The 18,658-nt window shown below is 39.0% G+C and overlaps 1 protein-coding gene across 1 annotated transcript in view; it reads right to left on the bottom strand.

The window, feature by feature from the left end:
* Positions 1 to 1,831: 1,831 nt before the first annotated feature.
* Positions 1,832 to 18,658, bottom strand: part of tmem240a (transmembrane protein 240a) — a 47,752-nt gene continuing 30,925 nt past the window's right edge. Inside the window, exon 4 of the mRNA XM_041800105.1 lies at positions 1,832 to 2,401. Coding sequence (XP_041656039.1) covers positions 2,247 to 2,401 — 155 coding nt within the window. The 3' untranslated portion in view covers positions 1,832 to 2,246. The remainder of the gene's footprint in view (positions 2,402 to 18,658) is intronic.

The raw sequence follows: 18,658 nt of genomic DNA, 5'->3' as shown, positions 1-18,658 counted from the left end.
CAATTTCATTTTATTTTTATTTTTGCCACAGTTTATAAAGATGTGTATTTCAAAAATGAAGTTATGAACATACTCAAAATCCTCCTTTTGTGGTTTGAAATGATCTTGTGCAACTTTTTTACAATCACAATTGTGAGGGATACAGCTATGACATCTCTGTATTTAGGAAGATGTGTAAAAAAAAACCTTTTCATTTTTCTTGTAGGTTTTTTCCAACTTTGAGCAATTTAATTTGTTACTATGGGCTTATCACATACCTATAATTAAAATTTGGGTTCTAAAGGTTGTATTGGTGTATAGCCAATTCAAATACTCCAAAAACTGGCACTACAACATGTAAAAATGTAAAGATATGCTCTGGTGGACTTGTTCTATGGTAGGTCATAAAGGGTTAACATGCGTTTTATTTGCTAATAAAGGCTGACAGGTGAATTTCTGAAAAAATGGATGACACAAAGCCATTCCTGATTATCTTGTTTCAATCTCAGTTATTTTGGAGTTGTATTAATAGCTGTAGGGAGAATAAAAAGATTTTTTCCTCTGCACGTTTTGAATTTGATAATGTTCTGGGGACCGGATGGGAAGATGTAGGGGGCCTGATGCGGCCCCCAGGCCTCCAGTTGATTCTCCCTGGCATATAACATCACAAATTACAGGAAATCAGTGCTTATTTTGATGTTTGACATCCTGAATGAAGATTTTTAGCAGGACTTGTCGGGGGAATGTGACTTAAAAAGAGTAAAATAAGATATATGTGACTTGAAGTTAGGCAAATGCACCTGCCTGGATCTGATTTTTGCAGTGAAGGTGTGCAGCGTCTTCTAAATGCCTTCAGTGTCGCAGGAACGAGTCATACTGTTCCAGTAAATAACATTGGAGGGCTTCTCTCGGTGGCGTCAGGATGTCATTGGCATTGTTAGTCATCTCAGAAGTGTTGTTAGTCAGTGCTCATGAAATTTCTATTTGAATTATAATAAAGGGAGCCAGAGCTGTCAGCAGGACCTCTCTGTATAATCTGCCTGTTGTTGCTGCTCTGAAATAACCTCTCACCATGAGAATGTGCTCTCATCTTTGCTCACATGATTGGAATGACACAATCAAACATCAGAGGTCACTGTTGTGCTTCAATGGCACTTTTAATAAAACAGACATTTCATCCTCACAACAGCAATGTCTGGACAGAGAGGACGAGGGGAGGGCTGGGCGAGGGTTCCCTCTGCTGATAGGCTGGTTGCTCCTGATAAGTGAGAGGGAATTGGATAAAGAAAATTGAACTGTGCTGTAGAGCACAGCGTGAGGAAGGTGGAGGTGTTTGTGTGCGTGTTTGTGTGTTGAACTGACTCATCTTGGCTGGCATTTATTTCTCCTCCTGTGTCCACTAAAGAGTGACAGTATAGCAAAGAGAACCCCGACCGGAGCCCCACGCGCTCCCCTCCCCCTCACATATTTACAGGAAAAATTAATACATTCAGTTAATTCACTAAGTAACAAAGCTAATTAATCTGTGTTTTAGCAGAAATCACATTGTTTCACATCCAGGTTTCAAACAAACTCGTCTTTCTGTTTCATTCCTATAATCTTTACGCACACAGTCCATCATTAGGTTTCTATTGATAAACGACTCACACAAAAATCCCCCCACGCACCCCCTTTTTAAAGACTGTTAAATCCCTTTTTCCCGTATTTATAACTATTTACAGAAGCAGCAATCTAACCATCACAAAAACCCACCCACCCAGCAGTCTCATTCACCCCTCCCCACTCCAACAAAGTCCCACTCCCACCCCATAGAGAAAAAAAAAATATCCTGACACCCGTCTTGCCGCCCCGTTCCATACGCTGCCCACATCTTACCCTGTTCTAAAAGAGCATGCCAAGTTTAACAATGAACACAGAAAATGTCTCTATACAGAAAAAACACCCTTAAAAATGTTTTTTTTCTCCCCTCCTCCCACAACAGTGGACGTGGACATAAGACAAGATTTGAGTGGAAACAAATAATCATCTTGCTCCATTTTGGGATTTTTTAGTGCTGACAGGGGCCCGGTTTAGTCATAAGAAAGTCCTGTCATGGGGGCTTAAGGGGGCCTTGTTATGAACGGTGGGAGGGCAGTTTTCCAGGGTCTCTGAGGCAACAGTTGGCCATGGGGCAGTTTGAGAGGGGGTTAAGGTTTTTTTTGGAGAAGATAGGAAGAGTTTGAGGGAAGGGAGTCTTGTTTTTTTGTTGTTGTTTTGCTGTTTTAGAGTCAAAGGTGGCGGGGACTGGGGTGGCCGTTGTGGTAGAGCTTCTGCTTGATGTGGACCATGTTCCCGCTGGAGTCTTCCAGCTGTCTGAGCTGGGCTCGACGACGGAGGTCTCGAAGGTTGCAGAACTGTGGCAGCCATGACCAGGACGGGGTGTCTGGAGAGAAGAGACAAAAAGATATGTTAAAGGAGACAAGCTTTAACAAGTTAAGTACACTCATCTTTTTATGATTATTCCTGTCACAGGCAGAAGTTTAAGGCATTTAAGGAGCCAAAGATTTATCAAGGGGAGGTCAAGGTCAGGCTCAATGGCATTTCTTTCGTCTGGGTCTTTTTACCTCTCATGACACACCTGGATACACTTGTATTCTAAAAATCTATGTCTGGCTTGTTACCTTTATTTTGAGTGGACATGGAATTGTTTACACTACAATATCAAGAGAAGAGAGTGAGAAATAATGTGGAATAGATACCACAGGTTAACTTAGAAGTGATAGACCAATAATGGCCGCAGAGGTCATGTAGATGTGCCCCATAAGGTCTTTTACTTTAACTAAAAATCAGAGAAATAGCCTAATGAAATTAAATCAAATAAAATCATGTTTTAAATTATCATGGAATACTTGATTACATGTAGTTATTTCAAGACTCAGAAACAAAACAGCCAGAAATTTGACCTCACGCCACCTTTTTATTATTTATTTTGTCTGATGTACACCCATGTGCATAAGTTTTAGGCATGTTGGCCATTAAGGATTCAAAACATGGCCTGTTGTGCCACAAAAAAGGGGGGATGGAGGCCCCATATATCCGGCTTGATATATGTTGACATGCATGAGTTTTGATTGGCAGACAAGGTCAAGCTCGACGGCAACTCTTTTGTCTTGGTCTTTTCATCCCTAGTGATACACCTAGAGACCGTTTTTCTGTGCCTTTGGGCCTCCACAGCATGACCAGGGTAACTCTACTATCTATCTGACAGTACCCTAGACTGGGCTTACTTGCCACATCCACTCCTTACTGGGCTTAATTGCCATTAAGTGCCTTACTGCAGCCTTAATTGTCAGACAAAACATACCTAAAAGTTCTGCAAAGTCCTGTATGGAAGTGCATGTCATGGTTTGATTGCTGTTGGATTAAGCTGTGGTACTCTGTCAATCATTTCCTGATTTTTGTGCAATTTTTTCAGTGTTCTTGGAGACACTAATGCTAGAGAAGAGTTTGCTGGGCCACAAAGCACATTTACAGATTAATATTAAAACACAAAATTTAGGTGGCTTTGCAGATGTCTGATAAAAACAAAACAAATAGCAGTGACTCGTGTATTGTACTTTGTGGCCCCACAAACACTTCCATAGTAATGCTAAAGTCTCTGAAAGTGAAGTATTTGCATTAAAATTCCTTGTTTACAGAATAAAAATATGATAAATCAAAGGTTAATATTCATATCTTGTGTTTTGGTTGAATGAGAACTTTGGCTGGCCTCAGAAGATTTTGTCTTAAATTCAGGAATGGCTGTGCTTTGCCATTAGCTCCCCATAATGGTGCTTCAAGGAATACAACAGTGCTTATGCAGTGTATTGATGTATATGTGTCAAATATTTTAACAACTCTAATTATTGAAATAATGGCAATGTATGTGAATCTGAGTAAACAACAATTCTAACAATATTATTTAAAAAAACAAACAACAAGAAAAAAAAACATAATAGAGACTGTTCTTTTGAATGTTTCCTCTGTTTTGCCATTCGAAATCAAAGGATAAATTATCCAGTAAGTAAGCTCTCTAAAGAGTCTTACTTGCAATAAAATATCCATAATATGCCAAATAATTTAACTAAGTCTTGTCAGCATATACAAGTAAAGTGGGAAATGTCTTTATCTTAAAGCTGCATTTTTTTTATCTTTAGAATGGCCAGCAGGGGGCGATTGTGCAGGTTGCAAAAGAAGACATTTAGCAACATTGGGTTTAACTGATTTATTACTTAAAGAAACGTTTTCCTGATGAGTTTATGGTCTCAGTTAATCTTTTGAAGCCTTAAACTCGACACCCTGGTGCTTATTTTCTGAAAAAATGCAGGCAAAGCTTTAGAGAGAGTCTACTTAAAGATTGGCTTCTCTACCAGAGGGACATGACAGATATTTGTCTGGCATCTAGTTGGACTAAAAAACATTCTGACGGCTGTGCTGTCATTTTATTTGGTAAGTACGTGTTTTTGAAATGTAGTTTTCTGCTTGCTTCAAATTTGTTTTAACTGATATCAAAAGTACCATGAGTTTTGGACGTAGTCGCAGTGCAAATCAAGCTAACGTTGTCTGGTGTTACGGTTGAAAGTGTTACCGTGTTAACTGGTGACTTTTTCCAAAAATGCGTCTCTAGCACTAAGTAACTCAAGTTGCCTGTTAACACGGTCAGTGTAAACCAGGGACAACTTTGGTTACCAAGAGGACCACCTTAATTTTATTCTCACTGTAAGAGGGCCAAATTGTTTAAAATCATACGGCATCCCAAATTTGCCAATTATAATAACTTCTAGCTTAACAAAAAGAATGAAAAACCCATAATAACTTCATCAGAGGTCATTATACCAACATAACTTTTTAAAAATTGAAATGTAATAGTAATGCTTAATTTAATGAGCTAAACCAGCTTTTCCCAAACTTTAGTGCTCTGCACAGTGCCCAATTTAAGACCTGATTTTTGAATTTTCTTTTATTCAACCATAACATGAGACTCACAGTATAACCTTCTTTTTTATTTCATAAACAGAAGAATTAAGGGCAAATGCCAACTTTTGTATTTGCATAAACGCCGCAATAAAGTGTCGATGTTGTCATTAAGGACAATTAGCACACCACCAGCATTCATTTATTTTAACAGGCATCTGCAAAGTTACCTATATTTTCCTTTCTAATGTTTAACTGCTGAAATCATGTTGTGACTTCATAAACCCTTTCCTAGTAATGTAATACAGCATAGAAAATGTCTAATGGTGCATCACCTGTCAAACCATGACACCCGTTCACATCAGATAAATAAATGTTGGAAAGGTGATGTGTAAGCTAATTTTATGGTAGTGTTTTTTTTTTTTATTTACTTCTTGGACTTAAAAACATTTTAAGAGGTAAGCAAGTATTGTATCTTATGGTCATTTTAAACTTGATTTTGATTTTCAAAATTATGTTTATATTTTCTATATGAGAGAAAAGGCCTCTTTTGACCCATCTACAGTACGCCCAGTGTGTCCACTTTCTTGGTGCAATAAGAGAATATTTCTGAGGTGCTTTTAGTATGTTTCTGTTACATTTCTATTTTTAGTTCAAATGCATTTTGCAATGTTTAAGAAAAGAGTTTTGCTAAAATTATTAGCTAACTATATTTGGTGTGATGAACAAATACCAGTCATCAAAAAAGATCACAGCTTTTTGGGTGGATGAAATGGACTTAGGGGCTGCGGTCAGTGAGGACAGGGCTGGCATGTGGCCCCTGGGCTGCAAGTTGTCCACCCCAGTCTGACACATAATGCAGGTAGTGTTTGCAAACAGCCCAGTCCTCCTTATCATTATCAACATGGCCAGTTCTGTCTCTTAAAACTCCAAAAGCCCTAAATGAAACGATCCCTATGATGATGGGGGTAATAATCGCTCTCAGGAAGATAGATGGTGATGGTTAAAAATCCAAACTTGACACTTTAAAAGAGAGATGAGCCAAAATTCAAGACTACACCCAAACTGTCTTTAATTCAAATGCAGCTTTGACTAATGTTAAAAATATGCTGCTCTCAAAATTAAATCCAGGTCACAAAATACAGGAATATAATATAAAGTAATGCATTGAGTGATTCTAAATGAGTAATAGCTGTTTATATAATTTGGGAACAAATAAGATGTAAGGCAGCAGTAGGTGTCGTCTCGCATTATCACGCTGCCGTTGTCACTGGCAGCCAGTTTAGACATGCAGTAGCATTGACATTGTCTTATTTTCTATTTTTAGAATAATACCAAAAATCCTTGTGTTGGAAATCACTTCATGTGTCCCTGGTTTTTGCTAAATATTGTCATCAGGTTCATTTTCCTTTCTTTCAAGTGACATTAGTTAACATAATGAATAATATTTTATCAAAGCAGTGCAAAACATGATTGCATGCTGCTTTTACTGCACTGATATTTTGTCATAATCTCAACAGGCAACAATATTATTCACTCAGCTTTAGGTCTGCTTCACTGTTCCTCAGTTTTTACATAAACAAGTGAAACACAGTGATGTGGTTTGTTGTAAACCGTCATTATGTTGGATTTGTTGTTTTGCAGTCATGAGCAACGACAACTGAATGCAGGCTTTTAAGGACTCAGCTCTCAACACTCATGAGATCAAGTCACACAATGGTGTGAAATCCTTCTTAGCCTGATGTTCTGGCTTTAAATCCAGTTAGAGGCAGTCAGGACATAACAAGCAGCTCCACAGAGGACTGATATTTTTGTCCTTTTCAGTGCAGAAGTGAAAGACACCACTTCGTCTAGGACTTTTATAACCAGGCTGAAGTTCGCTTGAATATGTTTGTCTTTATTTCAACTGGTATGCTTCATGTTTTCTCCCCTTTTAAGAGTACAGTTCATAGCAAAATATTTGATGTCAATCTCTAAAGCAAAAGAAAAGTCCCCTTTTAAATGCTGGTCATGTACCACAAAATCAAATCTTCCGTATTACATTCAGTATTTTGAAAAATGGGCCAGTTACCTTAAAAAAATGACCTAGAATCAGATGCATTAAGGTTTCTATACTCAATGCTGCGCATCATAAAAGTGAGTTATGAGCTCCACAGGGACCTCCGACTGGGGAAGCTGGTGTTTGATTTGTCTTTTAGTCACCAGCTTTATCACAGCTGTAACAAGTTTTAATTCTGGGAAGTAGAGGTGAGATTTTTACAGTGAGGGCAGAGCAATGGAGATGAGATAAAAGATTGGTTCGTTGAAAAAAATGAATGAGAAATAGTAAAATGCTTCAATCTGTCCTGTCCAAGTGCATCTGGACGTTGCCCTTGATTCTTTATTTGGGATGTTGCATGTGTGACACTTTAATTATCCTGCAGGTTTTTTTCTAATAAGGAAAGTATTTTACTATTGCATAAAAAGGCTGAAGCCATATTTTTTTACCGTGTGTCTGGGTCTCTTATCTCACTGAGCTCAATTAGAGGCCATGATGCTGTAGGAGCAGATTATTCAGGCTTTATAATGGATATATCGACCTGCTGGGTAAGAATATAAGGATATACATCAGGATATTGGGATCATGATGCAATACTCTCCATGCTAACAACATTTCTTGTGCGCACAGGTCAGTTTCTATTGAACACATGAAACTTTTTTCTCCATTTTTTCATTCTGTATCCCTTAGGGGTCTCTGCATGATTTAAAAAAGGGGTTTTGATAAACACATGTACAATCCAGTTAAACAAGCAAAAGTGCAGCCTGTGTTTCTGACATCTTAAAAGACAAGTCATCAACAATTTTGGATTCCTTAACCAATCAATCGCTCTCATCATCTGATTCATGTTATATACCTCTATAAATGGATGCCTGTTCCTCTATGATTATGGGGAAGCCAGTAGTTAGCATCGCAGATTTTCTAGTTAAGACTCCCTTTTCCATGTGGAATTAATGTCTGCATAAAAGCTGTCTCGTCTGAAGAACACTGCCTCACAAAAATCCACAAACATCTTCACAATCCTTGGATACATTCTCCCAAGTCTGCTGATACATGACATTCTCTTACAATTTTTCAATATCTCAGCTCTAAGACTTTGAATTCCATACATGGATTTGTGCAAACAACAAACCAGAATACCTGTAATTCAGAGACCTCCTCCTCTCATTGAAAAAGTCAAACCAAACCATGTCCATAGTGTGGCACCCATTCATCTTGTTGAGTCCAAGTTGATTTGAACTGTAAGTATCTGGTTGATACTGAGTATCAATGAAGTTGGTATGCAAAATTAAGTAGGATTGGGTGGTATTCATTTTTTTAGTACCTTCAAACCTTTCCCAAATTTAACGGGGGTATACAGTATAACTGCTAGGTGTTTAAAACCCACGTTGTACAAGCATTTGCCTGTGTGCACATGGAAGCACAGTGAGCAGAGCGTGCGCCTCTACAGGCACTTTATTTAATACTGTAACAAAATGCTTCGAGTCTAAAAATATTAGACGTTGAGTCCAGTGGCGCTGGAAGTGTTTTTATTTTACAGAATGTGAATGTGAATGTCAATCCTAATTGCAAGTTAACATTTACATTCATGTTCTGATTGTCATCACTCAATGCTTTGGTTATGTACAAGTATAATCTGACCCAGTGTACTTAGAAAATTATCCCTATTTTCTAGATCAAAATAAAACTAAACCCTGCTGTTCCTATGAGCTGCTAACGCTGTTATTTGTTCATTGTTGTTTACATTGGGGAAAAAGCAGCAAGACAGTAGCCATTAACTGGAGCTACAGTGGCAACTAGTGGCGGGTGTCTGCATTGCAGTTTAGACGAGTGGTTCTCAACATGTGGGTCAGAAACCAAAAGTGGGTCATGAGGCTTCTTCCAGTAGCCCATGAAGGGGAAAGTATGATAAATGGAAGCCCTAAGTGGACATACAGTTTATCAGTGTAATTTTTTAGATTACGTTATGGTTGTTTTCTCAAGCTTTAAACGTATTTGTCTTCTTTTCCCTGGATGATAGAAAGCCGCCTTTCCTTAGATAATTAGGAAATCCCTCAAAAAAAAAAAAAAAATCTCTGAATTTTTCATGCTGTATTGGGAAAATAGAGTAAATTAAACTGTATGCATGCATGTCCTCCTGTAGTAGTGTTCTTTGTAGATATGTTAAATTTATCCTGGCTCTTTGTTTATTCATGTTTTGTTCCTTTTAGGGTCCCGGTTTCTTGGTGACCAACCAGTAATTTTGGTGCTTACTCCAAAGTGATCCAATCTCGCTTATCTGTAGGTGAAGGTAGAGTAAACGTCATCATGGTTTGTTCAAATATAATGGTAGGAAAATAAATTTTGATTTTGATGAAAAACTTGAATAAGGTGAATTTAGTTTTCTTAGCAATATAAAAGACAGCCAATTAAACGAGTATTGGTAGTGGTATTGACAAGGACTCAGAGCATTAAAGAGTATTAATAAGGGAATCAATATCAGTAAAAAATTACCAATCCCCATCCCTAATCCCTGCTGTGAAATCATCCACTGTCTGGACACAAAGCCATATTTCATGAACGTGAGGCTTATAACAGAGGAGGGGATTGGCAGAGTAGACATTCGTGCTTGTCGGGTTATAAACTGGAGCTGGCGAGGCGGAGCGAGGTCCACAGAGACAGCAGGGGGAGAGAGAGAAAGAAAGGAGGGGAGAACCCCAGACAGCCAACCCAGAAGCAAATGGGCCTGCTAGAGGATGAGCAAGAGGAGGGTGGGGTGTGTTGGTGGTGGAGTTGGGGAGGAGGTGTGGAGGGAGAGAGAGAGTGAGTTATTTATAGCTGTGAATGGGTATGCTGTCCACAAGGACTGCTCTGAAGGGTATCCAAAGGAAAAGGGGCAACGAAGACAGGTTTCTCTCATTTGAATAAAAGGATGGAGATGGAGATGGGGGGGACGGAGTCAGGAGAAATGATAATGCTAGGCAGAAAAACGAGAAGCGAAGGATTGCAATTGTTATGCTTTTTTAGAGAAGCGGGAGAGGATAGAGGGGTTAGCGCTGAACGAAAGAGTCATCATTTTCTCCAATTATTTAAATAGTTTTTTCTGTTTCTCTGGCAAAAACCGGTCTTATCGGTATCAGATATTCATGGGGATCAAAGATAAGAAAAAGTAGTCGCAGCAGGAAGCATTGTTAAGGAAATGGCCAGGAGTAGATTCAATAAGTGAAGAGGGAGGAGCTAGAGATGGAATTAGAAGAAGGGGGGGGAAATGGGAATCAATGTGCATCTCAATGTACTTGGTGTGTGTGTTTCTCACTTGCCATTCCAGCTGCTCTCTCTTGTTCTATTTTTAGCTCCGGAGGAAAAAGTGTGTGTGCATGTGTGTGTTAGAGAGAGAGAGAGTGAGTGGGGGTGGGGATGTGACAGCATCTCCATCCCAAGCCCATACAACACACACAGCCATCCCCGCTCTGTCAGCCTCACCTTCACTCCTCATCTCAGGGAGGCTAAATGAGTCTGACCTAGCATCAACGTCACAGCCAACACACACTCACACAAACCAGGGGCATTCCCTCCCAGTACAAAGAAGAGGCCTGTATCCCCCACTCCATTCTGCTGATGATGAATATGGATGCCCCCTCTCTCCTTCCCGGGTGTTTTTTATGATGATGTATGTATGTTTGAGACCGCTGCTGCAAAACACGTCCACACCTCTGAGCAAAGCAGCAGCCGGCAACTATCACAGCTCATACAAGTCAAAACCCCGTGTTTATTCGCCATATTCACACTGATGACATTTTCCTCTGGCTTTAGGCTAGGGGAGCAGAGCAGATATTCAGTTAAAAAGCTGTAGTATTGTCACTGATGGGAAATAATTTAACTTAACAAAGACAGCATGAAAGAAGAGTACTCAGAATACTGATGGCCTTTCTGTGTCAAGGAGGATTAAATTTGTGGGGTTATTACAAATAATTCAAGGCTGAAATAACTTTCTCTAAAAATATTGTTGAGCTGATCCGAATAAGAGCGCAATTTTCCTCATGGTTTGATTGGTTTTGGTTGTTAATAGGAATGGAGAATTGTAATCAAGACAACCCAAAATTATACTATATCAAATGGAACAACACAGGACATTATGCAATGCAATGTGCTTCAATAAAACATAATAATGCTTTACAACATGACATGATAGAATGCAATTTGATAATTTGTGATATAATTCAATAGGATACGGTATAACAATGCATGAAGCAATTAGAGATGCATCCATCCGCCCATCCATCTATCTTCTTGTGCTTATCCAGGCCCGAGTCGTGGTGGTAGCCAGCTGAGCGAGTTGACCCAGACATCCTCTTCCCCAGCTATACTTTCCAACTCCTTCTCTGGGGTTCCTGAGGCGTTCCCAGACCAGACACAATATCTAATCCTCCAGCACATTCTTGATCTTCCCAGAGGTCTCCTCAGAGCTGGACATGCCCGGAAGAACTCCAAAGAGAGGTGCCCAGGAGGCATCCTGATCAGGTGACCAAACCACTTTAACTGGCTACTTTTGAGGTGAAAGACTACTACTCTTAGGGCCAATCCCATTTCTACCCCTGAACTCTTCCAATCCATCTACCTCAATGGTAAAGGGTAGGGGTGAAAACCTTCCCTTAAGAAATGAGACGCCACTTGACTTCTGTTCATCATCACACATTGCCAATAAACAGTGCGTCATCGGAGGTGACAGTAAAGCTTTGACCATCTCGTTCATACTGTGGATCTCCGTGTTGTTCTTCTCCATATGTTGATACAGCTAATAGCCCTAGTTTACACGTGTACATACTGAAATACAATAAACTCCCATCCCTAGTAGAAAAAGATTGAATATATGTGAAAACACAATTGTTGTATTTTCTGTAATCAATGCTGAAAATGTTAACATTTATGCGCCTCCTTCGAAGTCCGTTGTGCCATTTCGCAAGTGCATGGTGGGAAATTCATCATACCCCTTGGTTTCAAGTGTGGTCCTGAAAAATCTTCGTTTTAAGGGCTATGTAGCCCTTGGCCCTAGCCCTCAATTCAAAAAAGAACTGGGACACCCCTTCACCTGATGTGAAACCAAGGGAAAGGGCTAAGATAAGGGCTAAGGGGTAAGAATGGAAATGACCCTTAGTTCCCTCTGGATGTCTGAACTTCTCACCCTATCTCTAAGGCTGAGTCCAGACACCCTCTTGAGGAATCTCAATTCGACTGCTTGAACCCACAATCTTATTCTTTCAGTGATTACCCTAAGCTCAGGGCCATAGGTGAGAGCCAAGATTGACCGGTAAATCTAGAGCAGTGATTCTCAACCGGTCCAGCCTCAGGACTCACCAGTCCGTCTTATTACAGATTGCGACCGAAGTTTCCAAAACATTTTCAACAACACATGACTAGTTAATTGAATATTTTGCTGTTTGGAGCATTATTGGACCAAAACACCTGATATAAAAAAAGAAAAGGGACTAAACTAATAAATGTTATACCCTCTTTTCCAGTCGTTATGTGTCAATTTTTGCCAATTTTCCAGAGAATTTGTGAAATTACTTCATTATCATGGAAAACATAGCCCTTTATTGCATGAAGAGGAGGAGATAAATTTGAAATTACTTCATTATCATGGAAAACATAGCCCTTTATTGCAAGAAGAGGAGGAGATAAATTAGTTGAACTATTGATCAAACATTTAAATTGGCCTAGTTTCACAGTGTAAAATAAAAGGTATCAATGCATGTCCATTAAGGACTTTAGGACTTTTGCCACATTTTTTTTTTCAGACACCTAGTTGCGACCCACTTAAAACTGCTCTGTGACCCACTTTTTGGTCCCGACCCACCAGTTGAGATCCACTAATCTGGGCTTTTGCTGTCCTGCTCAGCTTCCTCTTCACCCCAAAAGTCCAGTCTGTAGTAGTGCCGATGCTGTGGCAATCCGCCTGTCAGCCTGGTGATGCATTCAAAAACAAGACCCGAGGATACTTGAACTCTTTCTCTAGGGGCAAAGACCCAAGTGAAGAAAGAAGGACGTGTGGCATTGCATTTTATTGTAAATAAGAGGTTCATGATATTATCAACATGATTTCAGTGTAGCAAATACAGATATTTAAAACCAATGTGTCAGCAGTAAATATTGGACATACGTAAAATAAGTTTGTGAAGTTGTAAGCTGGACCAAAAGACCTACGTTAGCCGAAGCCTTTTTTGTTCTTCATCTCCATTCCTTTAACTTTAAGTGTGTTCTAAGGACTGAAGTTTTAGGTCCGAACTACATCTGTATCAATATCATAATTGACTGAAATGAATTGTGTAAATATCATCATGGATATTGGCAAAAAAAAAAAAAAAAAAAAACAACATTATATGTCCTTATCGCACATAAAGGTTAATTCTTATCATCAGCCAAAAATTATGAAACCATGAGGAAATTCCCTCTCATACTCACTGCTTCCTGAATAAAAAAATCAACTGAATTTTTTTTTTTTTACTGAGTCTGGTAATATTTTAATTACTAACTATAGAAGCTAAGTGTCCACCATCCAAAAAAATATGGTTGGCATTAATCTTTACCTACCTTACCATATTTTGGGTAAATTGTGACACTCAATACACCAGAGAGAGCTAATCAGTTATATAATTGTTCACTATAATAGATCGCATGGTAATGTAAGCTCCAGCGTTGTTGAAAGCTATCGTTAGCGTCTGAAAAACAGTAGGATCATGTCTTGTCAGCATTCTTGCATCCTTTGCACATCTTGCAACCAAACTATAAATGCACACAGACTTTTATATACTAGAAAAACACCTAACAACAGCTTTAACGTATTTATTTTTTTAGACTTTTTTCCAGTTTTAGTGATTTTTTTAATGGATGTTAAAGTCCTGTACACAGAGCAAAGCTAACCCGAGTCAAATTCCTTGTTGCGTCAGTATTCTTGGCCAGTAAAGCATTAAGTATGTGGATTAACCTTGAAAAATCATCCATTATTCATCAGAATTTTTATCTATTTGCCTTTTCACTTGCTGAAATGATAAAAGTTTCTAGATTCCTAACATTTATACGATTTACACAGCTTAGATCACAGCCGTCTAGACCTTTTTAGCATTTAAGCTTCCTATCCTGAACATGAAGTCAAAGATGCATCATTAAAGCGTCTCCTAAAACAATCCAAATACACTGATGCATGTCTGTTATTAAAACATCTTTTTATGCCCATCCCTTTAGGTTTTGACTATCTTTACGCCATCAAACACCAATATTAGATTGTTATTTGATGCTTTCCAGCCCTGCCTGAGGAGCTTTTCCATGGCCATCCAAGTATCCAGGTCACATATCACCTACTTTAGCGTTCATCCTTTAAACTGAGGATCCAGGCCACCTCCATTAAACAGGCCTGCCCCGAAAAAAGCAGAGGGCAGAAAGAATATTCAAGCTCTAAATCCTGACTTTAAAAGCCTTTTTGAAATATTCAGTACCTCTAAATTTAGCTAATTTGTACCAAATGAATGCAAAAAACTTTTTTTAGCCTTTCCCTCCTGGAGTTTGATCCCAGCTGGGAGGAAAATCCTGTGAAACTTCCATGAACAAGAGAACTAAAAGCACTGTAATCCAGGATATTAATGCTGTGCTCATCAGCAAGCGTCATGCCAGCACACTGAGATGAACCCTCTGTGTTGGTGGTAGTTCATGTCTCCTCAGCAGAGAGCCAGACTATGAGGGATTTCATGCTGCGATGTCATGATTTCACACTTCTGTCTAATATCTGCTAAGCTTAGAGAGCCTTTTATTTCTCTGCACAAGCACACGAGCTAAATGATGTTGTTGAACTGTTACCCCACAAGTTCTGTCTCATTAAATCTGCTGCATTTTGCTTAAGTAACATGTATCCTTCTTCTGTCAGCAGGAGATCGTGTGAGAAATGGAACAGATATTTCAGAGAGAGCGCTGACAGGAGACAGGAAATTAAGGAGCCACTATCACACTCGGCTGGATTTAAACACATGGTATGTGGGGATGCAGCTCTCACTTCAGCGCAGCAGATGGTGGGAGGGAATTCGTTTCGCAGTCTAGAGCTGTGTCTAAAACAGCTCTGGTAACTTATTTTTGTCTTTATATAGGTACATATAGTGCTGTTATCACACAAAAGCAATGTATGCTTAAAATAAACAACAGCTTGGCCAGACTTCCTCATCAGACAGAAACTTTCAGCTTCATGTAATTCATGATATCTGTAGTTAAGACTCTGGGATTGTGAAATCAGGTCCATTACAGACACCTATTCTAAAAATATTTAACCACCAGCCCAGTGATATGTTTTTTTCATCACTTCTTTGTAATTATTTTTGTCTATTTTTCAGATGAGCTTACTTTGATGCATTTGAACTGTTGCTAGAGGTCCCTTCTCTTGAAATCACACATCCATCTCACAGCAAGAGACTTTCACTGTCAGACAAGGAGGTGGGGGGTCTCAGGAGGCCCGGCGTGATGTTTTAAAAAGGACAGTGTGAAAATGGAGAATGAAACAACTGAGTCTGATGCTATGATGACACTTTTCGCCTTTATATCAGTTGGGATTTTAGTACTTTCAGTACTCGAGTATTCACAAGACCCTATGAAGAAGCACTCAAACACTGGCTAATTATAATTACTGTATAAAAACAAATATGTCCCACACAGACCTGCCAGTGGTCAACTAGAGTGGTTTTTAAACTTTTTTTCACCCATGGCACAGCTGAGATTGAGCCGTTTTTACATAAGGCATTTGCTTTTTAAAATGCCATGCAAAATAAAGCTTTTTAATCACATGTAAAACCTAAAGTGTGACTTGCATTGCTCTTTAAAGGACAGTTGCAGTTTTTCAATTTTTTTAAACTTTAAATTTTAGGATTAAACACATTTTTTTCACTCAGGCAAACACTCCTTCACCATATAAACTAAACAAATTAAGCCCACAGTTTCCAAGGAGGCTGTATGTGAAACCACAGAGACCCAGCAGTGCTTCTTCTTCTTTGTGTTCAAGCACACCACACAATAGCCCCTTTAATTCTTCTTATAGTATCCTCAGTCACAGCTATAGTAATGCTGCACTGCCATACAAATTCCCAAAGCACACCCAGATATGCCTCAAGGCACACCAGTGTGTCTCGCCACACCATCTGAGAACCACTGGTCCACTATGTTTTCTGTGAGTTCTGCTCATCAGTACCTCATATCACAGCTCTAAATGAAATAAGAGATGATAATTTAACTCAGGGTTATTAGTTGTGCCTGAACTGCATTAATACAAAGAAAATGTCTGTATGGAGTAGGGCTGAATGATATGGGAAATCGTTTCAGATTTGAAAAATCATCTAGTATAAGTTAGTGGATACCACTCTGTAACTATGTTTAGTAGCTGTGATTATCCTTATGCTCATGTTTTCTTTCTTTTTGTTTACATTAGGCTCGCTCCTGATCCGTACTGTCTGTCTTTGGTTCCAACAAAAGCAAACAGAGCCAGACTGAGAGAGCGTTCCTATACTGTAAATCCATACGGGGAGTCATCTGGCCACAGTTCAAACCGGGGCGTTCTTTCAATGATGTGACAGTTCATACCACTGAGCCACCAAGCAGTCATAATGTTCTCAATGACTGCGCTTGATGACGCAGACATTTCTGGGACATGCAGCTACTCTTGAGGCCATAGTGAGATCATCAGTGGAGTTAAAGGCCCTATAGTCCTATGGTGAAGCAGTATAGGTGATTTAAATGGTTTGATTCGTCTTTTCAGGGCTGTGAGGGGGGACAGACGGTTCCTGAGTGTCTGTTTGGTGGGACAGATCTACCTTTATCACAGGGCGAGCCGCATGACATGATGGACACACCGTGCTGCTGGGGTGGGGATTCTGCCTAACACTAAAGCTTTGAAAAGATTAATTTAATTGCTTCTTCTGATTCAGTTTCAACGTCATACCTGGTGTCTTAGCTGCCGCCTGCCCTCCATTTAAGCAGCTTTTCCCACTCTTGTTGCTATAAAAAGAAGTGGCACAGCCAAATGGAGCCGACCCATTATTTTTAATTCATAAAGTCTGATGACATCACAAAAGATGAGAATAACTCCGCCCACATTTAACCTGAGGAGACATCTGTTTATGAGAAATGAGTGGAAGCATGTGTGAGCTTGCAGAGCCTCAACACATCAGTGGATGGTGGCAGTTTTATTCTTTTTTTTAATATGTCCTACAGCTGCCCTTATAAAACATGTGCTTTGCATGCAGAGTACAGTTTGATTAGACTTAGAATGTGACCCTCTTACTCATACATGCATTAAGTTTGGATTTATGATTAAGAATTGTATGAGTTAAAATATTGTTTTGAAAATATTGAACACCTTAGAGACACAAAGATCCCTTCAGTGATTTGAAATATGTGGAGTGCAACTTTAGATTTGGGATTATTTATAATCTAGAATTAACATGATTTGTTTTCTTCTTCTTCTTCCTTCTTACACATTGTAAGGACAAAATAAGAAGAGATGAAAAAAAATTCTCTGCCTATAAGGGGCAAACCAAAACACAAACCAAAAAATTCTTACAGATACATTAAAATTACTAGATTAATCTTCAATGATAATAATTTAAGAATACAAATAAAATAATAAGTTGCATAATTTTGCATGTTTCTTTTTAAGCTTTATTTCTGTGCTGCTTAAGCCTTATTTCAGGGGTCATCAACTCCATCTTCACAAGGGCCAGCTTTATGTTGGCCGATGCTGTGGGGGCCAGATATTGAAATAAACTGGAATATCATCAATATTTTTGTAATTATCATATTCTTGTAATAACATTAATTCCTTCCAAAATTAATGGAACTTTAAACCTTTTACAATGAGATCAGTCACTATCACCTTTACTGCAGTCAGCCACAAGGGGGCATTTGAAATATTTTAGCTTCATATTTCTGGAGCCCTCTTGATGCCTATCACTGAGCGTGATGCTAATATGCTGTGTTGTGACTGGCCAATAACACATGCAGGAAACAGATCTGGGAAGATTCTCAGAGGGGAAAATTGCACTCTTAAAAAAGCCTTACGTGAAATAACTGATGCAAAAACTGCAAGTTTAATCAAGATAAATATAAGTATGTGTTTACCATGCCAAATTACAGAAATGTTGGTGTGCTTCTTGTCTAATAAGCCGCAAGGTTGAAGGCTTTATTTAGACTTCAAGAAAAAAGGTGTAACAATAGCATGACAGATTTTTGCCCTCTCAAATTTCTGAATTTAATAATCCTTTAGGGGCTGGATGGGAAGCCCAGGGTCCTGATGTGGCCCCTGGGCTTCCAGCTGATGATAATTTATTATCATTTATGCCTTAGTTGATAGAGATAGGGCAGTGGATAGAGCCAGAAAAAGGGAGGAGATAAGGGAGAATGACATGCTGTAAAGGAGCCACATGCCAGATTTGAACTCCGCCAGACATTGAGCACAACCTGAGGCTGGCCAAACACTGGATAATTTTAAAAATCTTGAATAGTTTTAAAAATTTGTGAGGCCACAGACATAAGGAAGGTTTCAAACATATTTTCATCATAAATCCCTTTGAATGCACAAAATATACATTCAGCTTGACCATGAAACCACACACCCCTCTTTAATAAAAGATTTTACTGCAAAGATTCCACACACTTGATATCTCACGGAAACTCATGAATACACTACAGCAGGTTTAAGTT

The sequence above is a fragment of the Cheilinus undulatus genome, linkage group 11 (assembly GCF_018320785.1).
Source record: "Cheilinus undulatus linkage group 11, ASM1832078v1, whole genome shotgun sequence".
NCBI lineage: Eukaryota > Metazoa > Chordata > Actinopteri > Labriformes > Labridae > Cheilinus > Cheilinus undulatus.
The sequence above is the reverse complement of the archived record's forward strand: the minus strand, read 5'-3'. Positions and strand labels throughout refer to the sequence as shown.